Below are 26757 nucleotides of genomic sequence, written 5' to 3' on the forward strand. Positions count from 1 at the left end.
AATAACGTTAAAAAAAAGGCCCGTAACGTAGGTGTACTTTTTGACTCGGTTGTCTTTTGATTCTCAGCTGACTTAAGTTATGCCGTCCTGCTTTGTCCAACTGAGACATTTAACCAAGATCAGGTTGTTTCTTTCCTCTGCAGACTTAGAGAAGGTCATCCATGCTTTTATCTCCTCCAGACTTGAATATCGCAGTGCACTTTATTCTGGTATCAGCAGGCAAAACATCCAAAGACTGCAGCTGATACAAAACGCTGCTGCCAGGCTTTTAACACGTTCCAAGAGGAGAGGCATCACACCAACCCTTGATGTCCTTCACTGTGGATTTTACATTTGAATGTACTGATTGAATGCTCAGGCTCCTGCCTGTATCTGTCATCTGCTAACTCCCTATAAGCCCGATTGCTGCCCAAGATCCTCCAGCAGCAGTTTTTAAACTTTGTTTTGAAAGGTGCTATATATATATAAAGTTATCATAATCACTATTTTTTTTCCAAAGATATTTTTCAGTCAGCACATATAACAATATGGTAAATGTAAGAAAAACTTGTTAGGTATTGAAGTGATCTATTGTTAAGAATTATAGATGAAACCAAACTATTCACGATGAACAAAATGTAAATGATTGTGATGTTTTTCATTACAGCTCGCTCAGAAGCAGCTCGCAGAATGTTTTCTCACATTCATTGATTTAAAAAAATCAAAGATACACTGAAATAAATACATTTAAATCCCAGAATCCAGGGCCATAAATATCCCTTTCTTCAATTTTAACCAAGATGAATGGTCAGTCTTGCTCTTATTGATCATAGGTGTCTTTTATTATTTTGTATCGACACTTTGTTTTCCTGTTAAAAGCATCTCATAAATTGTTCTGACAATTGTGAACTACAAACACACAAACTAAAAAGTATATACAGAGAGCCTACTGTACTGTATTACAATTATATACACTATCCAATACAGGGATATTGTGAGGCTTTGAATGAAGCCATACAGCATCCTGTTCTTACTTACCATCAGAGACAGATGTTTGCTAATATCACAGCACAGTAATAATGCACACCCACACAGGAGTTTTCAACCTGGCTGATTAGACCTGCGTTCAGGTTGAAGGAGGGCGGAGTTATGCTGAAAATAACATTATACCACCAGACTCCAATGCTCTGCCCTCACAAGTGCTTTAAAGCTAAACGGAAGGTGAGCAGGATGTCAATCAAGAGGTCTAATCGATCAATAATTAAAGTCACCAGTGTGCATGTCAAATAAGAGTACAGACTCATTAATTGTGTCTATATACAGAAAAAGACATTAAGCATTAAGACAGAAAGTGCAGCAGCTAACAGCCACAAACATGCCATGTAAGATACAAAGAGGAAATAACATGCTAATGAGTAGAGTTGCAATAGACTGCAATAGAATAAATATATGCATGAAAAAGTCAGAGAAGACCTTCGTTCAGAGAAAAGGACCACAGGAGTTAATCAAAGCTTGGCTGGTCGATGTCTGGGGGCACAGTGCAGCGAGTCAGGTTGGACAGGTAGAGAGCAGTGGCCATGGGGACGAGGCCGGCCGCCACCTTCAGGATGGTCAGCAACCTTTCTGTGGCACTGATCACACCATCTGGTGTCTGGAGGGGAGGAACGGTACACAAGACTGCTTTTAAAGGAACAGAAAAACACACTACAGGAAGATTCAGTGTTGTTTTGTCAACGACAGCACAGGGACCAAGAACTGCACAGACACTCAGCCACACGACTCTCATGCACAAACAGCTTCCCCGGAGTCTCTGCAGGGTTCAGTGAGGTAAATCTAAGACATTTTTATCAGCACACAGAATTCCTTTAAGATTTAATACCAAGTACAGCTGCAAAAAAAACTCAAATGAATGAATGGATCGGCACAAAAATGTATTGGCAACTATTTTGATAATCAAATCATTGTTTTAGCAATGTTTTTTAAAAAAAAAAAAAAAAAAAGCTAAAACTGTGCTGGTTCAAGCTTCTTCAATGAGAGGATTTGATGCTTTTCTTTGTCATACATGACAGTAAACTGAAGATTGTTGAGTTTTAGACCATTGCTTTGACAAAACAAGACATTTAAAAGACGTCAGCTTGAATTTATACTGGCCATTTTCAGTAATCTATGCTGTTTTGTAGCTTAATGATCAATAAAGGAAAATAATTGTAGATTAATAGATAATGAAAACATTTTCAGTTGCAGCCCTAATACCCAACATTACTGCCTATGGCAAGATTCCCTGTTCTCACTGTGGCCCTCATGCTACATTTCAGTGTTACACTTAAAATTTGCCCCTGGAGGTTTTAGGTGTAAAGCATCCTCAGAGTTTGCGACAAATATCGATACAAACCTGATCCTCAGCAAACAGCATGGGGCAGTGGAGTGATGCAGCCAGCTTTCTGATAGCGTCCAGGCGCTCTGGGGGGACTGAAGCGTTACGAGCTACAACAGAGGAAGGGCAGCCAGTCAGAGAGAGACACACAGAAGAGGCTGAGCTAAAAGTTGATCATTTTCCAACAATACAGAGAGGGATGGCATATATAAATAGTGAAAGATGATCCATCTAACACAATTTCTACTCTGCTTCATCCACTTTGCTCCTGTTTTTTCCACCTTCATGTGATTTAAGGAGCTGAGAAGAACAAAGAATTGAACCCACTGCCATACCATTAGTGACCATGAAGCAGACTTTTCCAAGGAAATATCCAGGGTCCAGATATTTTAGGGAGTCTTCTGCTGACTGGAAACTATGACAAAAAGTATAATTCATGTCAAAAAATGAACTATTATATAATATTATGAGTGCAGGAAATCAGTAACATGTTCTCTACACGATGGAATCAGATCTTGCAGTCTGACAGCAGTGTAAAAGTCTGTGGATTATGTGTGTGGTTTAAGAGAAAGTCTTCGGGGCGAAAAATAGACTTGTTTAAGCAAAACAAACTAGTAGAATTCATTGTGTTTCATTCAGGCAAACTAAAAGTACAGTAGAAAGTTTCACCACATAGGTGAAGACATTAAAATATGAAAATGTAAAGATTTGAAAGTTACCTGAGCTCTGAGGTCAGATTGATGATAAACACCACCAGGTCTATCCTTGGACGACTCTCCTCATTCTCCATGGGCAGAGGCAGACTCTTGGCTAGTCTCCTGATTGGTACAATCAACATGCTTGTTGTCAGGCCGATGGTTGTATGAGCTTTAAAAATACTGAGCACTGACAATTTAACACTGGATATGTATTACTGAGCCGCTTCATTAAGTGCCACATGAGATATAAGAGCCTTCAAACAAATCTGAGTCTCCCAGCTGTAATTACGACTTGATGTGACTTAATTATTTAGCAGTCGGACATTGGTAATTACATTAACTCTGGTAAATAATGAAGGCAGCATAACAACCTAGCAACCTAACATGTTCCCATGTTGATTATGCAGTTGATCTGAGCAAATGAAAGCAAGACTGTTTGTTCACCATCCACCAAGTGCTTGATCATTAAACATCAAACTGTTAGTGTTTACAGTAGTGTGTTTAATGATCATTTCCTGTAACAGACGGCTGACATGAGCAGCACTCACACATTGACGGTCACAGCGGTCTCCTCCACCAGAGCGTCTGCTAAACTCTGCTGAAACTGCTCCTCACTCTCCACCAGCTGGAGGAAAAATACTCCAAGTCAGCACAAAACCTGATGACGCACTATAGCACACTGCCATACATCTTTCTTTTAAGTACATAAGAATATTCTTTACTCTATCCAAGGATTTTATAAGAAAGAAACTACTTTTGACTTCATCTGATAGCACGGAACATTGGTAAATATAATGATTTGGTATAAACACAAAGTTGTCACTTGGATCATGTACAATATTTAAATTGTACATACATTAATACATCAAAAGTGCAACTATTGCAATACATATATATATACACACACACACACACACACACACATACATACACACACATATACATACACACACACACACACACACACACATATATATATATATACACACACACATATATATATATATATACACACACACACACACACACATATATACACACACACACACACACACACACACACACACACACACACACACACACACACACACACACACACACACACACACACACACACACACACACACACACATATATAACGTTATCAGGGAAGTGGTTCACGCAGCACCACCAAATTTTATTTTGAAAATTGTCATCAACAATTGAGTCCTAACATAGACTATATTTAGAGTCTATGATTTGTACATACAGTCTATGATCCTGAAGAGGCTCAACTACCCAGTATTTTACATTAAAAGCATTAAAAAGGTTTATATAAAAGAAATAACATAATTAAATGCAGCACAAAGATATTTCTTGTTCTCCTTCTTTGAGTAACAATTCATCATCTAATGCAGATTTACATGGTTGCCTTAAACTTTTGTTTTGAAATGTTGAGCTGCCACGTCAGGGTGAGCTTCCTGTGAAAATAACGTGTTTTAGAGATATAGTAAAGTATATATCCAGGCCAGACAGGAAGAGTAAATGTGTCTTAAAAGACTGAGCTACTTTACTTCATTTTATGTCCACTGTCAGCTCATCCTGACAGCAGCCAAACACAACTCGACCAAACATTGTCACTGTCTCATTGATGACTGACGCGTCAACAGTTGAAGCTAATGAAGCACAAACTCACCAAGATATTCGCTGTGTTCAAACCAGGCAGCTTACTGAATGGCTTCAGCATTGACATCCTGACAGAAACTCTTTGAACAGCCTCCGTTTAGGTACTTTTAGTCAGTTTAATAAACAGAAACAGTGTTTAAGGCATCTCATCCTCCTTCGCGCTTCTTTTCCTAACATGCGTCTGACGTCACGATATAAGCTAAGACGTCATGACGCTCCCGTTCATAGACAGTTGTTCTCTGCCACCTGCAGGCTGTCAGGTATCTGACAGTTCACTCTTCATCATCTACTGCAGGCATGGGCGCCTGGTTATAGGTAAAGTGGGGGTGCATGATTAGTGATGGGCATTTCCTACAATACACGGCCAGGGGTGCCCCCAGAAATTTTTCACAGGGGGGGCCAGATAGGGCCAGTGAAAATCCTGGGGTGGCACACCAAAACCAAAAACAATAACGGAAGAAAAGCTGTTGTAAGTATTGAGGCTAGTCAAAATTGATGTCAGTATGAGAGTTAAAGAATCACATACTCATATACTTTCTAATTTTACAGTTAATGTTACTTAGATGTACATGGACTAATACAGTACAAGCCTGTTTTATTAAGTGTTGGTTTATTTATCAGTTAGGAAATACATTGTTCTAATAGGGTAGTTGTAATATACAGCTTTACTATTAGGGAGTACATTCATGTAATGAACTAAACAGTAACAGGGAACAAGTCTACTCAAGTTTAAAAGCACCACACAGAGGCCTTTGATTATTTTCAATACAGCTTTATTCTGCTGTGAACATGTAACAGACTATGTCCACAAAAGCATTGTCTTTGACAGTAGACATTTGACCATAGCTCTGAGAGTATTCTAGCCATGCGTGCGCACTTCTTGAAGCCTCGTCTTCTGTCCCCTTGAAGAGAACGAGGGAAAAACTTGAGATGCTGCTGTTTGGGCCCTCTGATCTTGACTGGGAAATATCTGTGATGAAACATGAGGAAAATAAGTTACTCTGAATTTAAAATAGCAGCAGCAAAACCAACAATAATAACATGAGTAGCTGTCCATAGTAATCTCAGATTACAGTTGTATTATGGACCCACAGTCAGTTCTGTTCTGACTGTTCAAACTCATCTACCAGTAAACATGAATAAGAAGCTTTCTGTTGTTGCACCAGGATTCATAACTCAGTGTTGACACCTTGTTACCACACGTTTATCCAGGTAAAGTTACTCTCTTGCCATTCATTTCCTCATGAGGGACCCTGTTCTCAGCTCACCTGTTGGTCCAGCAGTAGGATGACCAGCTGTGTCCTGTCTGACCTGCTGCCTTACTTCTTCCCTGTTCTCTGGACCTGTCGCTGCCTGACCCTGCTCCTCTGCACTGCCCTGCTCTGTCTCTGTCCCTGTCTGTTCGTGGGTTTGCTCGGCGGTGTTATCTTGGCCCGTATCATCACACATATGGAAGAGATGTCCGTAGACTTTCTCTTCATTGTCTGAAAATTGCCGTAGCATCACGGCACAGGTACTGGTGATCCGACTCTAGCGGCCCTTAACACAAGCTAATGAGATGCTCAGTAACGGAGAGCAGCCAGCATGAGGTTCAGCACAGACACAGTTTACCAAACACACACTATTTGTTCTAAAAGTAAGTACAGTTTGACTGATTTACCTGTTGGTAGTCTGGTTGTCTCAACAGCTGCCGTTGAAAATGACTTCCACTGTCTGGGGGGGGGGGCACTGGGGGGGCCAAGCATTTTTCAGGGGTGGCCGCGGCCCCCCACCTCCGGCCCCCCCTTGACGGCGCCTCTGTACACGGCCTTCAATAATGACCAATAAAGCTGCTCTGCTGTGCCTAATGCATATATATTCAAGACAAGTTGCTAAGCTACATAACTCATCTGGACATACAGTACCAGTCAAAAGTTACCATATCAATGTAATTTTTAATTTACATTCTACTAATTTTTATTTGCTAAAATGTTTAGAAAAGCAAAGTTGTGTAATCGAAAAGGAGGGTTGGAAAAACACATTTGCTCCCCCAAGTCTTATGGTGGGGGTTCAGCTGCTCCGCCTGCTCCACTGGTCAGGTGCCTCTGATCAGAGTAAGTACCATAGATTACTATAAATACCATACATTACTGTAGCTTTCAATACCATACCATAGAAAACCGTAGCATATCATTAATTACCAAAGAATATTATATATTACATAAGATACCATAGATTACCATAATACCATAGAATACTGTACAATACCATAGATACCATAAAATATTAGTTTTTCATTATGTTCTGTACCAGATTCAGCAGTGAGCAACCAAAATCCCAGAAAGTAAACTTCTTCTTCATGCTCAGAGATTGAAAACCAACCACACAGATATTCATGGCACAGTAATGTAGTTAGTTATCATATCTTACGGAGTGTTCTGGTGTTTTGTTTGGACCATGGTATTGTAACCGTTATTTCGGACTGGGCCTGAACACTTCGCTGTGAAGCCAGCATTAATGAGAGAAAGGACTTCTTGTGATTTCTCATTAAATAAAAGCCGTTTTGTTTAAAAACGCTGAATTACAACCACAGTGTAAGTTTGCATCACGTCCTGCCTCCTGCAGCCTTCAACTGAATCAAACAGAGGTGTTACAACCTACTGAAACACTCTAACACAGACAGTCTCGTGTTGTGTGGTTGTGTGGGCAACTCCAGATGTCCAGACCTGATTCTTTAGGAATTGTCCTGAGTGTATATGAGAAAACGGCTTCAGTAAGATCAGGAAATGTAATTTTTTAATTCACACACTACATATGACACTTACAGACGTAACTAATTTTGATCCAAACTTGCACAAATGTTTCGAAATAGCAAAGTTGTCTGATTAAAAAGTGGGGATGTAAAAACACACATTAGCTCCACCAAGTCTTATAGTGGGGGTGCAGCTGCTCCACCTGCTCCATTGCTCAGGCGCCTATGACTGCAGGTACAGATTGTTCATCTGGAGCAAAACGCTGAATCAGTGATTCAGCACCTGAAGGCAGCTGGTTTTCATCAGCTTAAAAAGGAGTCACAGCAGCAGGGGGGCAGTCTGACTTCTGCTCAGTGGCACTTCAGCAGGGCTGAAAGCACCCCGAGCCACGATCCTACATAGTAAACAAATCTGTACTCCTGTCAGGACGACTTCTCATGAAACTAAATGGACAATTTTAGTACTAGTGATAGATGCTACGACCAAAAAGCTAAAAAACAAAAACGTGTTCTGCATCATATCTCCAAATTGAAAACAGCATGTGTGTGTTTACATCAGTAGAGGTAAAAGGAAGAAGAAGAAAAATAATGGTCCTTTGGGACACCACATGTCCTTTGTGTCAATAATACACAACGCCTAATTTGACCAAACTGTGTGCATAAACAGGTGAGTTTAAAGAGAAATCTGTATAAACACATTGTATTTGAATGGCAGCAGAAAATTTTATTCACTTAATGGTGGCACAGCAAAGTAGATTCCCCCAGTACACCCAAGTTGTACCACAGCAAACAGGACACAAGTCCCCAGACCCTCTTCAAGTGTCAGCATGTAAGGATGCACATCGAGTACATGCATTCACATGTCAGGAACTGAGCGGAAATATTTGGATGACGTCTTTCAGGTGGGCAAGTGGGTTTATTTTCAAAGTACGGGCTCAACCCTGCATGTTGAATTCAGGGCAGGCTCGGGGATGTATATCAGATTTACCAAATGAGATTATTATGGCTTGAAGGCAGCAAATAAAACACAAACACCAGAAGTGCCTTCAGTCAATCACAGCCCATTAAAACATTACTGTGACAGTAACGCCACATTAATGAGTCCAACCCGTAAATGTATCGACAGCTATTGAAACTGATAGATTCCTAATGCAACAGGAAAAACAGTATTAACATTAAAGGTCCAACTAATGATAAAAAAATAACAGCACTTCGTATGAGTAAAATAAAAACAGTCTCAGAAGTAGGGCTGCTGTCTCTTCACTCACTCGTCCCTCATCACTGTCAAAATAATCTGTACATAAGATCGACAAGATGGCATAAAAAATGACTATACTGCTTCCACTTCACACTAGCCTCATAAGTCAGTCTTATAAAAGTTGGTTTGCATGTTCCCTGACCCACACCACTTAAGTTGTTCCCTCATCCTCTAGTTAACTTTCCACCGTCCACCCCCGCTAATGTACATGTCCCGCTTTCAAACATGAACACACATACAAAGCCGACACACACTTACACATTCGCAGCAACACACACGCACTCATCTCTCCATGCTCTTTTCGCTAAACAATATATCCAAATCAAAGACTTTAGAGGCGACGCCTCCTGTTCATATCTCTCCGGACTCTCGCTCCTCGGAGCTGGAGCGTCGGTCCCGCTCGTACGACAGGGATCTCTCTCGTTCCCTGTGCCTGGCAGTGTCCGCGGAGGGGGACTGCTCCTTGTCCTCCCAGTCTCCGCACTCCGCCCTGTCTTCACGCCACCTCTCTCCTGCGGGCTCTCCGCTTCTCTCCTGGGACGGCGAGCGCTCTCTCTCGCGGGTGTGAGATGATCTGTCCCTGGAGGACCTGAGGATAAACGATCGGCCCAGACTTGTCTTTTAAACACATCATGGTAAGCACATCATCCAGCACAGGACTAAGAACTTGATGTTCTCGATTTGTTTGGCTACATTGTGGAGTTACTGTCTACATGTAGAAAGACGATTCTCAAGAAGTTCATAATAATGTTCCTTATATTTCAACTACACTGTATAATATTCTAAACTTTTTTTGTCTTGGATGGTAGTCGGTGGTTACTGTGTTAAAGCTACAGTGGCAATGTTAAAATATCAGATTTATTCATAAACATAGAACTAAACTACAATAAGTTTCATAAATTTACTCTCATGAATGGCAGAAAACTGTAGAAAAGTCCAATCACAAAAGGACAGGGTGCCATATTCAAATTGCTTTTTCGTCCGAACAAAAAGTTGAAATTTGAAGATAAGTAAACAAAAGTATAAAGAAAAATGACATATACAGAAAAATGCCACAAATACTCCCATTTGTGTAGCTGACACTAGCGGCTGTTCAGCGAATTTTGATTAAGAAATGGCCTTAAGGATTAATTACCTAAATAGGTGTTCATTACTAATCAGTCGATTGACTAATTAATAATTTCAGCACTAAATTCATTTATAACCACCTGAAACTTGAACGTGTCTCTATGTCACTTTATCCGCACTGTATTGAACCATGGATGTCACTTTACACTTGATACAACTGCCATACTGTACCATACTATACCACACCATACTATTTTACTCTATACCATAACATACTGGTACTGTACATGAATAATCTACTGCACTGGCTCCACCGACTTACTCACCTGTTGACAACCTGTTTAAATTTCAGCATATTTATTAATTACTACCAATGTCTTCTATTCTAATTACACTTCTGTGTGTGCACAACTGCTTCACTGTAACTGTTGACATCAGCGGACACAACCAGCGTCATCACTTTCTACCGACTCTGCACTCACTGGGTGCTCTAAACGTAAAGTAAGAATACAGCTGACTAGACAGACAGCTGATGTGTGATAACTGGTCACATAATGTGGACTGTATGTAGTATGAAGTGACTGATGTTAGTAGAGAAGGTACGTGCTCAGGTCATGAACCCTGTCCTAATGATGCTTTATGTCAGTTTGGGTGATGGGTAGGAGCCACACCTCTTCCTTTTGCGCCTGTGAGAGTGGGAGCGTGAGCGATGTCTGTCCTTGTGTCGATGTTTCCTCTCTCGCTCTCTCTCGCGATCCCGTTCCCCACCACCTTCTTCTCTGGAACGAGAGGAGCGGTGGCGTCTTGAACGATGGGTGGATGAACTGCCCCCATCCCTAGAAAAATTATTTTGTGGAGGAAAAAAAAAGAAAAAGATTTTAAGCTTTAAGTAAAAGTCTGTCCAGACCCAAGATTAGTATCACCAGGTTTGATCAAACTTGAAATATGGCCACATTCTCCTCCTCTGGTTCTGAGTCACAGCGTTGAATAACGGCCAGAAAAGTGTTTTTGCAGAACCTTTTGGATGTAAAATGTCATCATTTTATCCTATTTGACATTTGTCTGAAATATTGTCACCATCGGTGTATGAACTATTGAGTTACAGCCACAAACATGTTTTGTGAGATCACTGTATCCTTGACTTCTGACCACCGCAATCTAATCAGCTCATCCTTCAGTTCAAGTGGACGTTTGCACCAGATATAATGAAATTCCCTGCAGGCAATCCTGAGATATCGCGTCCACAAGAAATGGGACATATGGAAAACACGGAAACATAACGCCTCCAGCTACGGCTGTCGTCAGCATGAAGGTGTAAAAGCATCTGGTAAGCTGGGCCACTGTCAACTGCAGATTCTCAGATAGAGACTTATCTCGTGATCAGTTCAGTGAGCAGATGACGGGCAACACAACAGCCACAGGGATTAAATACGTGACATTTGCTGTGTGACATTGACACTTCTGCTCTTTTTCCCTGACAGTAACAATTTTACTTTGCGTGTTTTAATAATATTAGTCAGTACGGTGTGTTTCTACTCCATATAATAAGTTAAATATCGCACAGCGGTTTCACTATATCAACATAGCTGTCTCCCAGCTGGCTTCGTATACCTTTACAGCTCTGTGTTAATATCCTGTAACACTAAAACTACTTCATAAAATGACCAACTGTATGGTGAATAAAACCACATCATGGCCCACAACTAGCCGAACAATGGACACTCCCTACATGCCAGTCTTGTGTGGAATTTACAGATATTTCATTTCTTAAAAACTGATCCTGGTCGAAGCAGACATACCTGTATCGGTCTCCACTTCTAGATCTTGACCTAGAACAGAGACACAAATCAGACAGTGTCCATTTCCACGTCACGCTTTTTCCATTTTCTTTGTACACAGTAACAGTGAAAGTCAGACCGTTTCTTACCTCCTCCGCTCCCTTTCTCGTTCTCTCTCCCAGTCTCGCTCTCTTTCGCGCTCTCGCTCTCTTTCTCGTTCCCGCTCCACCTCCCACTGTCGCTCTCTTTCATCTTCCTTTTCGCGTTCCTCTCGTCTTCTCATTCGCATTCGTTCTTGTTTCTCAATAACCGCTTTCTGAATAAATCAAAAATAACACTTACTGAGAAATACAAGCAGCTGATACAAGCAGTTCTATGTTGAGTACCCTACATATAATGTGTGCATCGCTAAATTGATCTTTCTGATCAATAATCATGAAAATTAAAGTAGCTCTGTGCCTGCAAGTTCTAGAGAACCACTTACCCTTAGCTTCTCAAGCTTTTCACGGATTTCAATGAAGCCGAGATGCAGTTTGCCTCCAAAGTGGTCAGCCAGACGGCGATCATTGTCGTGAAGACCCAAGTAGGCAGAGCACACCTCGCATACTCGTAGTTTTTGTTGCTGAAAGCTGGAGGCTGGCATCGAGTTCCTGTAAACGTCCTATGAGACCAAAGGTTATGAGACCATGGAGTGGGATTTTAAGGGATTTTGATTTGTATCATCATGCCTGCATGATAGGGCCTGGACTTGAGCGTAAGATATGTTAGGAAAGAAAACACCTACGACAACCACTCTTTGTTGGCTCAAAATACACAAGTTACAAACTAGTTGACATGTATGTAAAAATATCTACATATACAGTACAGGCCAAAAGTTTGGACACACCTTCTCATTCAATGCGTTTTCTTTATTTTCATGACTATTTACATTGTAGATTCTCTCTGAAGGCATCAAAACTATGAATGAACACATGTGGAATTATGTACTGAAAAAAAAAAAGTGTGAAATAACTGAAAACATGTCTTATATTCTAGTTTCTTCAAAGTAGCCACCCTTTGCTCTGATTACTGCTTTGCACGCTCTTGGCATTCTCTTGATGAGCTTCAAGAGGTAGTCACCTGAAATGGTTTTCCAACAGTTTTGAAGGAGTTCCCAGAGATGCTTAGCACTTGTTGGCGCTTTTGCCTTCACTCTGCGGTCCAGCTCACCCCAAACCATCTTGACTGGGTTCAGGTCCGGTAACTGTGGAGGCAAGGTCATCTGGCGCAGCACTCCATCACTCTCCTTCTTGATCAAATAGCCCTTACACAGCCTGGAGGTGTGTTTGGGGTCATTGTCCTGTTGAAAAATAAACGATGGTCCAACTAAACGCAAACCGGATGGGATGGCATGTCGCTGCAGGATGCTGTGGTAGCCATGCTGGTTCAGTATGCCTTCAATTTTGAATAAATCCCCAACAGTGTCACCAGCAAAGCACCCCCACACCATCACACCTCCTCCTCCATGCTTCCCGGTGAGAACCAGGCATGTAGAATCCATCCGTTCACCTTTTCTGCGTCGCACAAAGACACAGCGGTTGGAACCAAAGATCTCAAATTTGGACTCATCAGACCAAAGCACAGATTACCACTGGTCTAATGTCCATTCCTTGTGTTTCTTGGCCCAAGCAAATCTCTTCTGCTTGTTGTCTCTTCTTAGCAGTGGTTTCCTAGCAGCTATTTGACCATGAAGGCCTGATTCGCGCAGTCTCCTCTTAACAGTTGTTCTAGAGATGTGTCTACTGCTAGAGCTCTGTGTGGCATTCATCTGGTCTCTAATCTGAGCTGCTGTTCACTTGCGATTTCTGAGGCTGGTGACTCGGATGAACTTATCCTCAGCAGCAGAGGTGACTCTTGGTCTTCCTTTCCTGGGGCGGTCCTCATGTGAGCCAGTTTCGTTGTAGCGCTTGATGGTTTTTGTGACTGCACTTCAAAGATTTTGCAATTTTCCAGACTGACTGACCTTCATTTCTTAAAGGAATGATGACCACTCATTTCTCTTTACTTAGCTGATTGGTTCTTGCCATAATATGAATTCTAACAGTTGTCCAATAGGGCTGTCGGCTGTGTATCAACCTGACATCTGCACAACACAACTGATGGTCCCAACCCCATTAATAAGGCAAGAAATTCCACTAAGTAACCCTGACAAGGCACACCTGTGAAGTGAAAACCATTTCAGGTGACTACCTCTTGAAGCTCATCAAGAGAATGCCAAGAGTGTGCAAAGCAGTAATCAGAGCAAAGGGTGGCTACTTTGAAGAAACTAGAATATAAGACATGTTTTCAGTTATTTCACACTTTTTTGTTAAGTACATAATTCCACATGTGTTCATTCATAGTTTTGATGCCTTCAGTGAGAATCTACAATGTAAATAGTCATGAAAATAAAGAAAACGCATTGAATGAGAAGGTGAGTCCAAACTTTTGGCCTGTACTGTATTCTAACACATTAAATGTTAGACAACAAAGCAGTTATTAAATTTCTGACCTCTGCTTCTTTCTTTAAGGCCCGGGTCTTCTCCACCATTTCCAGGAGCTGCTGGGCTTCGTCTACGTTCCCCTCGCCCCCAAGCTGCTCGGCCCGGGCCAGCAGCTTCCCGATCTCTTCATTCAGCTCGTGGACACGTTCAGCCTTCAGACACAAGACAAAAAATGAGCTCTAAGCTTTAAGAAATGTTATTTTGCATGGATTCTTGATAACCAGGTGGGGTGATTGATTATTCCTGGCATTCATAAACACCTGATAATAATCTCACTAGCAATGTCAATACTGAGGTTTGTCACCTTTGCAGCCACTTCAGCGCTGATCTCATCCTGCGTCTCGGCTAGCCTCTTCTTGGCCAGCTCGGTCCTGCGGTCACAGTCAGCAATGAAAGACTGGAGGTGTTCAGCAGCCTGAGGAAAAACACATGAGATACATGTGATTTTGTGTGGATAAAATATAGACTAAGGTCTCTAGTGGAGAGAAGGTGTTTAATCATGTTAAACTCTACGAAATTCATCTGAAACACTCCCTAATACACATCGAGCCTAATATACATCTTTTCACAAAGATTTCTCAAGCAACAACGTCTTTCATAAGTGCTTAATGTGTAATTTACACAGTTGTAAACACATATGCTCAGCCTCCTCCTACTATTATGCAAGTGCCAACAGGGTGCGTCTGCTGTGTCCGGTACAATTCAACAGCCAACTTAGACCAAACTGATTTGTTTTGAAATAAAAGTAGCGCAAGATCTTTAGACTCAGAAATCAGGGGAGGTGATGGCATGAAGGTGACAGGTGTCCACCCAAGACATGGGTTTGCATCACTGTGAGAGAGCTTTGCTTTCAGCTCTGTAAACAGTCTAAAGAATGAGAGTACTGGGTGGAAGCTCTTCAAAACTGGGCCATCAGTTTCAATTTTCACGAGTTTAAACTGCGTCAGCCAATCCTCTGCATCCAACACATCATCAGGTGAACCGTGTCGGAGATGACCGCCATCCAGAAGACAGTAGGATGGGTGTCAGCTCGTTGACAGTTTTACACAATCTGAATTAATTTCCTGCGATCCATTCTGCTACCCTTGGTTTGGCATGAAAGCAGTCTTGTCAGTCTGAATAACTGTTAACTGTGCAATGGTGCAGATACAGGAGTGCCATTCGTAAGACTTAGTGTGGCAATTGTTGATGAATAATTTCTATTATTAGTATATTAATAGGCAATCTACGAGACAATGATGTGCAGTTTGAGTCAGGATGAGTACTATTGGAATTAGCAGGTATTTAGGCCAAAAGTAAAACTGTGAGGAAGACAAACAAAGGTACTGCGTTAGTGTTGCTACAAGTATGGGTGAGAAGATAAAATACGAGTGAGTGATGTATCTGAGTTTTAAAATGTTTTAAAGTAGTTTATAATACCACTAAGAAGGCCAACTGGCTGGCTCCCTAACTTTTTTTGTCAAACCCTATAATTATGTGTGCATTTGGCACTTGGCAGGTGTTCACTTTGGATATAAAGATTTGTATCACTCAGTGACACTGTGCATTGAAATCACAGAAAGCAATGAATACTTTCCTGAGAGCTACACATGATAAGGTGTGTGTTTACGACTCACATCAAGTTCAAAGAAGTACTCCTGCTCCTTTGAGGCGATCTCATAGTCAGCTCTGAGAGCCAAGTCGTGGACTTTCATGCACTCTCCCAGGTCCATTCTCTGCAAAAATGACAAAGGCGTCAATGTACTGCGTTTGTATGCATCATCATTTCACTCATCTTGACAACTGACATCCCAGTAATTACCAACCTTGGAACATCATCATGAGTTAGTGCATTTTAAATGCCATCACATTAGGGACTGTAAATGAAATATCCTTTGCATCACAGTGCTGCAGGGCTGGACACTGACTGTATTGTTTCACTGCATCCACGTTATCTGGTTATGTAAACTACAGTAACAAAGTATTGACACACATGTGAGTGTTTGTGTAGATTTTTTTTTTCTAACTCCAGCATTCTAAGTTAGTAGGTAAACAGTGATTATGAGGTTAAACTTCTGACTCTAAGCTTTAATTCAAGGGTTTTTACAGTCACACCAGATGGATGGTGTCGACCTTTTGATTAACAGTCTCCCTGTTTGAAGGGACATAAAGTCACTGGACACGTTAAAAGATGCATTCACATGTTTACAGGGAAATCTATCTGAAATCCATAATCCAAACATCAGCTGATGTTTGGTACCGTTCCATGTGATGCTCATCACATTACAATAGCTATCCTGCCTTTTTGCTTTCAGGGCTTTTTGCGTTCAGCTCAGATGGAAAAGTGGTGTCTTGGTAGTCTTGTTTGTATGTTTATGATCACTGACCCGCTGCAGGGTTCTCAAATTAAAAGACTATGTATAAAAAAAAAGTGTGCCCCTATAAACTCAAAGTTAGCATTGATAGTTGTGTCATTTGAGTTCAGTGTGCAGGAGCAGACCAATCAAAACCAATCACAACATCTGTCACTATACTTTTTGACTGCAGTTTCTAAATAACAATACTATCTGTGTATCGTGTATCGTGTGTGTGTGTATATATAAATATGATACTCACGGTGCCAGACAGAATATCATGAGGACATGAATCCAAGAGATGACTTTTGCAGACTCGCTCATCTGTGAATTTGATTCTCTGCCTCATGGTATCTCCTTAAGAAAAGAAAATACCAGACAGACATTTTGGCTTGTGAGTTCACCCGTAAATCTGCCCGTCCATCCGACAAGAATTTAGCACGATGTCGAGGTGCAGACCTGCGATGAATGAGTCATACATCTGTAACCTTAGCCGTGAATCATAAAGTTAGCTGACTGTATAAGACAACATCTGGTGGTAAAGAACGAAGCCACAAAGAAAAGAGTCCAATAACCGTGACCAAGTAGGATGTTAAACAGTTATTAGCATGTTTTTTGAAGAAAATGATCCTGGTAACTTAACTTGCCTTGTGGAGTCAAACTCAAAAACAACAGGTAGCTAGCTGTCTGGCTATCCTCAGGTTAGCTAGCTCGCTTAGCAAAGCATGCCTCGCTGTCACTGTCTGGTTAGCTTTCCGGCTAACGCTAGCAACAACACAAACTCCTGTCCCAATCTGATGTGATCAGACACCGACCCACACCACGGCCGGCCCCTTGCTCACCGTCTCTCCCCGTCCCCATGAGCTGGTCCAGCATCGCTCGCATCTGTGCCTGGGCCGACATGTTTCGCTAACGTTGTGTGAGTCACTCCTCGGCAGCAACAGTCCTCACACATGCAGCCTCCTAAACTGCAGGCCTCGTCGGCTCCTCCACCACCAACACCGACAACTTTTCACACCAGGGGAAGAAGCTGGAGTCCCGGCGAGCCTGCGAGCTGGCTGTGTGCTCCTTTAGTGCAGTTTAGTGGTTACCGGAGCACTTTAAAATCATCTAAATATGACTTTGTAACGTTGGATGACTTCGGGTCGGTTGATCATGTGCAACGTCTGTTTGAAAACTGTCGGAGTCGCCCGGTCGAAAGGGGAGGGCGGTGACTGACTGTAGACGGGGGCGTTTGGTCAGCCAACTAAATCTGTATCGAAACAAGTAACCAATTCTCCTGTAACATGGTCTCTAAATGGATTTCTAGCCAGTCAGCTAGAAGTTGGCAAGTTTATTCAGCGTCCTTTCTTCCGTCTTCCCACTTCCTCTCCGTGCGCGTCGCCGCGGAGCGCGCTCCTGTGTCTCCGCCTCGAGGAAGTGCTGCAGTAGCCTCGCGCGCTGGACGGTTTGGTGACGTTACACTCTGTGATAAAAATATAAATAATAGGAAATAATTATTTTTTATATATAATCATTCGATACCGTACATTACTATACTTTACTGTACATTGCTGTACGTTACCATTCGTTATCATACATTATCATATATATGACTATGGTGCATTACCGTATGTTACCATAGAATACCATGTTACTACAGAATATCTTACCATATCATTGAATACCATAGAATATCACATATTACACGAGATGCCATAGATTACTATAAATACCATACAATACCACAGAACACCGTACCATACCATATATTACTATACAATACCATACATTAACATAGAATACCCTACCATGCCATAGAATAACATAGATAAGTATAGACTTCATTGTGCTTTGTACTAGTTTAAACTGTGAGCAGCTGATTAAATGTTGCATCCAAGTGTACATGATGCATATATTTCATAGTTTGCAAAGACAAATTGCAAAGTTACTTATTTCAACTGGACATATTTCGACTCAAAACCATGCTTTTGTTTTTGTGTTTGTTTTGTTTGTGACCTGATTCAGCATCGTGCTTTTCGGTTTCTAATCAACGATAAACTTGGAAAGTAACTCGAAACCCTAAAAAAATAAACCCTAAAGAATACAAGCCAAATCCAACCCCTTATATGGTGTTTGAGTGTAAAAGTAGATTATCAACATCGCCTCTTTTCATTAACACAGGACTCAAGCTTCAGTGTCCTGGGTAAAACTTAAAATTTTGACCCTTTCACCCATCAGGACCTCATCTCATGTAATGACTTTGTTGGACTTTAAACTACATCACCCAATTTCCTGAAGTCTCCCTGAAGGTTCTTCATGCTCAGAAATTGAAAACCAACCATACAGATATTCAGGGCGCAGTAACGTAGTTAGTTATCATATCTTATGTTGTTTTCTGGGGGGTTTGTTTGGACCACAGTAGTGTACTGTTATTTCTGACTGGACCTGAACGCTTCTTTTTGTTTCTGGCAAACATTTAAAAACGCAGAATTAGAACTGCAGCGTAGCTTTGCATCATGTCCTGCCTCCTGCAGCCCTCCTGCAGCCCTCAACAAAAAAAAGAGTATTTCAGCAGCTGATAACAGTCTGATACCGTCTCCTGTTGTTTGCTACATGTGTGAAAGGGCAACTCCGGATGACTAGACCTGATTCTTCAGGAATTGTCCTGAGTTTATATGAGAAAGTGGCTTCAGTAAGGACAGGAAATGTAATTTTTAATTCACATACTACACATGACACGGACAGATTAACTACTAACTAATTTTGATCCAAACCAGCTAAAATGTTTAAAAATAGCAAAGTTGTCTGATCAAAAAGTGGGGGTTAAAAAACACACGTTTGCAGCTTTTATTTGCCAAGTATGTGGACACATACAAAGAATTTGACTTTTCCACAGCTCTGGTGTTCTTACACATAAACAGACAAACAGGGACACAAGGACAACAAAGCTAAATGAAGTAAACAGAGTAAACACACATTTATCTTATGCAATGCAATGCATGCCTCAAAATGATTTATTACTGGCTGTGTGTTTTCTTCTGTCAAACTAAGACCCGCCCACAGAGACGTCACACCCTGCCCTCTCAGACATACTGGAAAAAATGGCGACTAGTATACTGCGGCTCCCGCTGCGCTTTTTCCCCAAAAACACGGGGTTAATGAGCCGTAACACCGGCTTGAAAACATCAGACATATCCAGGACGACTCAAAGCAGGAACGTAGTATCGACGCCGTCGGGGGCAATCTTACCTAAACCGGATAAAGTGAGTTTTGTTTGCATTTGGTTACCAAGTGAAAACCGATATGAGTGAACGCGTGGGCGGGGCTTAACGCAGAATTGACACAAGCGGCAGCCAATAGAAATACAGGATTCGCGATAGGCTATTCAAGTCAGCCAAAGAGCGTGTATTTACACGAACGTAAAGGAAGGTAGTTTCAGGAAGTAATTTCCCTTTATTTTCTAAATGCAAGCGACATTCTTGGCTCGAGGGGTCATTTTACACAAGAAATAGAAATAATGTGTAATTTAAGGATTCGGCTTAAACATTATATATATATGTATATGTATATGTATATATATATATATTGGTGTGCATTGTTGTCGATGTAAGAAAGGTCGAGGATAACGAAGGATATAGAGTCAGTTTTTTAGGCACACCTAGCTAAACTAATGCAGTCTAACACATCAGCTTTGCAATAAATCCTACTTTCATACATTTGAATCATCGCCACTTTAAAGCATTTTCAACAAAAATTGAATATTATAACCTCAGTAAAGACAGGAATAATTCCAGGGCTGTTGTATTAGACTGTATTAGCTTTAGCTTAAGTGTCCCTAATAAACTGGCAGCAGTGTGTAGGGTTTATATTACTCATTTATGCATTTTTGGAGAATTGTATTGATGAAGATTTTGGCCTAGGGAGTTATTTTTAATGTGTGGGTCAAGCTGACTAGGGTGTGCCAAGAATAAAGTCTCAGATTTTCTACATAACTGGAACAATACGGAAATAATCTCTCTCAAGGCCACAGCACAGGACCAACATTAATTTAGGGTCATGCACCTAAATAATGACGGCAATATTTTCAGTTGATATTGTTCTTTAATTCAATGCATTTCCATTAAAAGTACTTCGATATGGTAGTAGAAACTCACAGTTTTTATCCTGAGATTTTACGTAATTGCAGTGCAAGCCCTTCGGAAAGTGTTTTGTGTAGCTTGCTGCCCACAATTTCTGTTTTATTACACTCATGTCCACTAGATATTGTGCCTGCCGGGCCTGATCCGCTGCCATTTTAGGCCATATCATCCAAGCCCTATGAGCAGAGAATCGTTTCTCCACTCTGCTGCAGTAACTTTGATTAAGATGTCACAAGACTGGACTTAAATAAAGTCTTGATTTCCATGTCACGTAACTATTCCTCCTTATGTTTTCCAGACACCGTTTGGTCTTATCCGCATGACAATAGTGGTGGTGCCTTTCCTGTATGTGGGAACTCTTATCAGCAAGAACTTTGCGGCTCTCTTGGAGGAGCATGACATCTTTGTCCCTGAGGACGACGATGACGATGACTAAGCCAACTTAAGAGAATAAATGGTAAAGTCAAAGTGTACATTAGCCACACCTTATTTAACCTTTAACCAAGCTCGCTCTGTCCTTTTTATACATCTTATGCATGTATAAGTGGTGTGTCAGCTACATGTCAAAGGTTGTAGTGTGTCATGGTTGCAATGATGACAACTGGTATCAGGAGAAGCTGATGACATGTTTTTAATCTACATCCACAGGGTGCTTTGCTATATTGACTGAAAGCATACCAGCCGGCATGAGGAAGATGAGGAAGATGTGGAAGATGTGGAAGATGTGGAAGATGTGGAAGATGAAGAAGATGAGGAAGATGGGGCGCATCTCTCCACCTTTGCCCATCTCCTTCCTCTCTCCTCTGCTATTCATGCTGTTTCCATTAAATTCATTTGAAATCTCATATCATGTGAGGCTATTAAAACGACTTGTCATGCCTTCACTCTTGTTTGCATGTTTGTGTCTGTCACTCAATAAACTGATTACACGGATACACACTTGTTGTTTAAATTGAACAGTCTTTGCACGATGGTTTCCAAGCCCACAACATTTGCCCTAATTCAATCATTCAATCATAATCCAGTCATACCAGCACAGAGTATCGTTATTGGTATTTTCTAAATATTTTGTATTGGCTTGTCTTTGTTCTTCAAGTTCTGGACAGTGCTCCTCATTGCTCAGGTCTGCTTCGCTCCCTCCTGTAGCGCAGCGTTGGTCAGTCTCAAGTGTTGGTTGAGCGAGTCCACCTCCAACTGACTACGGCCCTTCGTTTCACTCAGCTCTACATACGCCTCCTTATAACGCTCGTAAGCTGCTGCTTTCTCCTAGAGAAAGGGTTGGAACAAATATGGCAGACTAATTAAAATCAAACAGGGAGGGCCGCTTAAATCGCTGCAAATGCACTATTTTATAGAATATTATTATCAGATCATAAAACATACTTTGGTAAGAGATTGTACTTCATCCTGAAGACAGCTGATTTCTTTTTTTAGATACTGCACCTCGTTGTCCTTTGCCCTCAGTAAAGTCTGAAAGACAAAATGTAAAATGTTACCATCACCAGTAAAAACAGATTTTAAATGAATCAAATTTATTGAAGCACAGTACAAAGGTACAGTTTTAAGTACAAGGTAGAAGTGATTTTCTGGGTTGTTTAATCCTGAAACTTGCCCTGCGACTCAGGCAGTAGGTGGCAGTGTGCACTAAGACGTTACCATCCACAGATGTTTTACATAAATGTGGCCACCACACAAAAAAAGGTGATAATGTTGCACCAGGAAACCATTACTGGGGATTCAAGACAAAACAGTAAAAACACTCAATTTGTTTTATTAAAGTGGGCTCAAAATCCCACAGCACATTTATCAGATGTCGTTTTCTGCCTCCCCGTGATGACAGTAATGTCAACATTTGTCCTTCATGCCCAAGTTAATATTTCAGATACAACAAGTGAAACTGGGTTGGCAAGACGTTGGATGGATGTTTTAGTATCACCTACTCTCATGTGAGTTAAGATTATGTGTGATCTAACTGAGACACAGACATTCTACTTATTAGTATCAGTACCTCTATTTCGGACGCCGCGCGATCAGTGTTGGCGAGAGATGCGATGTCCGACCTCTGGCCTGTTATGAAATAACGCATGCGGCTGATCTCTTCCGCCAGCTTGGCCTTAAGCTCCTGTTAAGAGATTTTTAGCTTAATTATGGTATGCAGAAATATTGTGAACGAGTTTGCCTATAGATGGTGTAGCTTATTATGTTTCCTTATGAGTTTAACCCCTTGTCAGACATGAATATAAACCTGGTTCTCTCTTCTGAGCTGCTCCAGCTCTCTCTCCTTGCGACCGAGCTCAGTCTCTCGGACCTTGCCGCTCTGCTCAGTGCGGCTTAGCTCCAGGCACTTCTGGGAGTAGTGTTCTGAAAGCACATCTAACTCACTGTGCGAGACGTCCGCCTGGGGCCTGGCACGCACAAACACACGAGTTATGGGGTAAATTCTCATGCACTCATGTAGAAATGTAAAAATGTAGAACATCTTTAGCCTGTGGTTAGAGCCTGTGAGATGGGGAACACTCTCAGTATGATAACAGAGTGACTGTAATACACTTACATGAGGCCTCTGTGTGAAGTATCCACATGTGCATCTCCTCCAGCCAGCCTCCGGGCCTTCTCCACCTCTCTCTCCAGCTCCTCTCTCTGAGCTGCTCTCAGCACCTCCATAGCTTTTAAGAACAGCAAGTTAATTAGTTATTTAAACTGTCTTTGCGCCCACAGAGATCAAGAACGCAGCATAAACAGACAACATGAAAAACAAACAATTACAGTTAATAGAATTATAAAAAAAAACACAGAGAGGTGCTGGTTGTAAGAATTACTTAGTTAAAAGGCAAAAGGAAGAAATGCAATCTGTCCCTACTGAGCTACCATTGCTTGAACTTTACTTTATGTCTCACCTTTAGCAGCTACCTGCCTTTCATCCTGAATCATCCCGTCTCTCTGCTCCTCCAGCTCCCTTAACTCCCTCACATGTTTCTCCTGCATATCCTGCAGCGCTTTCTGGTGAGCTACTTCCATGGCTTCTAGTCTGGCCCTACAGGGGGCCCCGGGGCCACAGGGGCTGTCCACCTCTATCCCCATGGCTGCACGCTCCCTCTTAATGCACTCCACCTCCTTTCGAAGAGAGAGAGTCTGAGAGATGGATTCGCAGAGAGTGTAGGGGGAGGAAAGGGAGGAGGATCACTTCTAGATATGAACATCATTTCCTAGCATTGAAAACATTTCTGTGTGTGTTTCTACTCATCACTTTTTTGTGACTGTAAGTTCTGTCTTACCTCCTTTTGTAGAGCTTCAGCTGTATTTGTTTGAATGGTTTGGACCCCATTTATGGGTGGATGAGCCGCCTTTAAGCTTGATAAATCAGTTTCTGATACAGTGACAGACTGTTCAGCCTCTTCAGGGCTCGACTGATACATCTGGGAGCTAATGAAAGACTGTGATGCCTGTGCGGTGCTTGACTGATAAGCCTGGGCTCCAATGAGAGACTGCGCGCTCATGTCCCTGAAAGACAGCGTCTCAAATTCTGCCCACTTCATGTTGACCGCTGTGTCCATGATGTCAATAACAGGTACAGGGACACTCCCACTTTTCAGCTCCATGGAGTCCCACCTGCTGCCCATCTCACTGAGGGGGATCCCCTCCTCAAACCACTTGTTCCTCTCCTCCAATCGCTTGGCTTGTTCGCGGTCCCAGCCCTCCCCTTCCTCTCTCAGACTTGCTGGAGATAAGTCTGCATCCAGATCCCCGTCCACAATGTGATGGCGGTGGTCAGCCTGATGGGAGTTTGCGGCTGTGGTGGCGGTGGAGGTGGAAGTGGTAGGTTCATAGCCAGAGTCCTTGCAGGTGAACCGAGCAGGGGGTTGGCATGACGACGGCCTCCGGGAGAGGGGGTTCTCTTTCTCGCTGCCGGTGTCTGATTGGCTGAGGTCAGAATGAGGGAGCGACAGGAGGGTTGTGTTACACATCAGAAGAAAGATGATAGAAGGGGTTCGCTACAGACAGACCACCCAATCACATTGTCTGCATTTCTCCACAGTGTTCAGGAATTTCCAGTTCAATGGAAATGTTAATTATTCAATTTATGATCAAAAGCTCCACATTAGGTACTAAAAGGCTCATGAACTAAGATTATTCAGTCAACTGCTGCTTTAGGGTCAAGATTTTGTAAAATGCATTTTATGATTTCTTTGGATACATATATTGGTTTTATTCCGGAAGACATAAGACAAACTTAAATAGCAAGTTTACTTTATGTAAAACCTGATTAACTGACTTTCAATTTCTTACATAATGTGTCTTCATAGAATTGGACAATGTTGGTCAGTCATGGATTGGCCACTGCCTTTTAACTCTTGTCTGTCATGACTTTATATTAATTGTGTTTGCAATCCAGCCTCAAATTGCCTCTAAGGGGCAAAGTATTTTTGTTAAATAAATAAATAAATAAATATAGTGCAGTATTGGTATGTAGGCTTTGCCAAGCAAATTAAGTAAATTATGAGGTTAGCTTCATTACAACTTTGTTTTTAATATGTAATTCCCGATTGTGGTATAAAGTAGTCTCACGGTAGGAGGTGAGCATAAGTAAATGTTCTCAAGTATTGTACAAATTTAAGGTACTTGTACAGAAAAGTACTGCTTAAATATTAAGGCATCACAAATTATAATCAAATAATTTAATTTATAATAATATAACAGTCACAATGGCCATTTATCTGCATTGCTACCAATACATGTGTACTTTTAACTTAAGCAGCATTTTCAATGTTCCTTGTAATGGAGTATTGTTACAGTGTGGTATTGCTACTTTTGCTTTAGTAAAGGATCTGAATTCTTCCTGCACCGCTGTCTCCCCCTGTAAAGAGCTCAGACTCACTGCGTGTTGTTCTGGATCGCCTGCTTTAGTAACTTCACCCAGTTCCGCCGTATTCTGGAGGTCATAGCAGAGAGAGTGAACACTGCTCTCTTTGTCTGGAGGAGATCAAAAGACAGAGCAAAGACACACACACACACACACACATTGTTAAACAGGAAGCAGCCGAACTTGTAATTGATGTGGAAATGGGGGAGGTGTGGGTGGTGTCTGACTGTCCATCTGTCTGATGGTGTACTGTACAACACAAAGAGCAAAACACAAGTTCAGTAAATACATACTTGTATTTGGAGTCCATAGTTCTTCTCCACATCACAGTCGGACACATTCACACAGGATGACAGGTTGATCGCTCCGTCCAGATCGTCTGACTGCAGCGCAACAAGAAGAGTTTTAATTTAGTCAGGTCAAATACGTTTTTAACATCAAGAATTAAGCAAATAATTTTAGAAAAATAAATTATGATATTGGTCACCTCCCTAAAACCCTTTCAAATTACTGCATGAAGAATTAAATGAATTTCTTCTTACAAATCAGAAAGTACTTTTAGGTCACATATCAGGTCCTCCTACCTCCTCAGCCTCCGAATCTCTGTAGAACCTCAGCGAAGTGTTGCCCAAAACAAACCAGTGTTTATTCCACTGAGAAAAACACAGTAAACTTGGACATTAGATTCAATTATCATGTATGTATTTGTTAGCACATCAAGAGCGCATCTCCTGATTTTCATCACTATAGGATGTGAATTTGTACCGTAAAGGTCAAGTCTTGTTCTTGACGGTTAGCTCTGTCTGTCAGTGTTTGTGATTGTGGTTACAACAGGAACTGGAGTAAAAATTACTTTAAAAATGCATGAGAAGAACGACTTCAAAAACTTGCGTTACCTTGCCATGCTCGTCCAGTCTGGACATCCAACCCTTCATGCAACAACACCTACAATCAAATTAGTAAGAGCAAATTATTTGAAAGCATTCTGCAGTAGTTTGTGTCTCACACTTGATTGTGAAACTAGAGGAAACGCAAACTGTCAGAAGCAGACGGAGGTGTCTTTGTGAGGTAATCACTCTGAAGCATGCATAGAGAGGCAGGCGGAACATTAAAGCATGGAGAATAGGAAATATATTGGAGAATGGCACTATAAAAAGGGAAGAGGCATGGTTTTTGCACTCCATGACTGTCATATGAGACAATGACTTACAATGACTTACAATGAGAAAGAGAAAGAGGAAAGAGAAAGGCTTCATTAGAATCACCTGAAAGCAAGCATGTGCTATTAAAGCAGGTTAGTACAAAATTACATGAAATACTTACCATGCATGCATGCATCATATTTTCCAGAATAGGTTATGAGGAGAGA

At 41.5% G+C, this 26757-nt stretch overlaps 4 protein-coding genes across 4 annotated transcripts; 1 reads left to right on the forward strand and 3 right to left on the reverse strand.

The window, feature by feature from the left end:
* Window positions 1–823: 823 nt before the first annotated feature.
* On the reverse strand, window positions 824–4969 carry pane1 (proliferation associated nuclear element). Its single transcript, XM_070828123.1, has 6 exons — window positions 4727–4969; window positions 3600–3676; window positions 3073–3171; window positions 2689–2768; window positions 2372–2463; window positions 824–1630 (listed from the first exon to the last, which is right to left on the reverse strand). The coding sequence occupies exons 1-6, from the start codon at window positions 4781–4783 to the stop codon at window positions 1481–1483; spliced, it is 555 nt and encodes a 184-aa protein (XP_070684224.1). The 5' UTR covers window positions 4784–4969; the 3' UTR covers window positions 824–1480.
* A 3115-nt stretch (window positions 4970–8084) lies between these two features.
* Window positions 8085–17810, reverse strand: LOC139198906 (putative RNA-binding protein Luc7-like 1). Its single transcript, XM_070827888.1, has 10 exons — window positions 17249–17810; window positions 16669–16763; window positions 15690–15788; window positions 14378–14488; window positions 14082–14225; window positions 12036–12212; window positions 11701–11867; window positions 11573–11602; window positions 10445–10609; window positions 8085–9294 (listed from the first exon to the last, which is right to left on the reverse strand). Exons 1-10 carry the CDS (start codon window positions 17307–17309, stop codon window positions 9057–9059), a joined length of 1287 nt encoding a protein of 428 aa, XP_070683989.1. The 5' UTR covers window positions 17310–17810; the 3' UTR covers window positions 8085–9056.
* Window positions 17811–19455: 1645 nt separating this feature from the next.
* smdt1b (single-pass membrane protein with aspartate-rich tail 1b) lies at window positions 19456–21411 on the forward strand. The gene is made up of 3 exons (XM_070828560.1): window positions 19456–19651; window positions 20826–20984; window positions 21176–21411. Exons 1-2 carry the CDS (start codon window positions 19490–19492, stop codon window positions 20961–20963), a joined length of 300 nt encoding a protein of 99 aa, XP_070684661.1. The 5' UTR covers window positions 19456–19489; the 3' UTR covers window positions 20964–20984; window positions 21176–21411.
* On the reverse strand, window positions 21141–26388 carry LOC139199481 (TRIO and F-actin-binding protein-like). The gene is made up of 11 exons (XM_070828559.1): window positions 26285–26388; window positions 25973–26041; window positions 25682–25771; window positions 25404–25498; window positions 23803–24448; window positions 23425–23659; window positions 23082–23193; window positions 22773–22932; window positions 22536–22649; window positions 21911–21997; window positions 21141–21793 (listed from the first exon to the last, which is right to left on the reverse strand). The coding sequence occupies exons 1-11, from the start codon at window positions 26321–26323 to the stop codon at window positions 21647–21649; spliced, it is 1794 nt and encodes a 597-aa protein (XP_070684660.1). The 5' UTR covers window positions 26324–26388; the 3' UTR covers window positions 21141–21646.
* Between the last annotated feature and the right edge of the window lie 369 nt (window positions 26389–26757).

Source organism: Pempheris klunzingeri, chromosome 3, assembly GCF_042242105.1.
Source record: "Pempheris klunzingeri isolate RE-2024b chromosome 3, fPemKlu1.hap1, whole genome shotgun sequence".
Lineage (NCBI taxonomy): Eukaryota > Metazoa > Chordata > Actinopteri > Acropomatiformes > Pempheridae > Pempheris > Pempheris klunzingeri.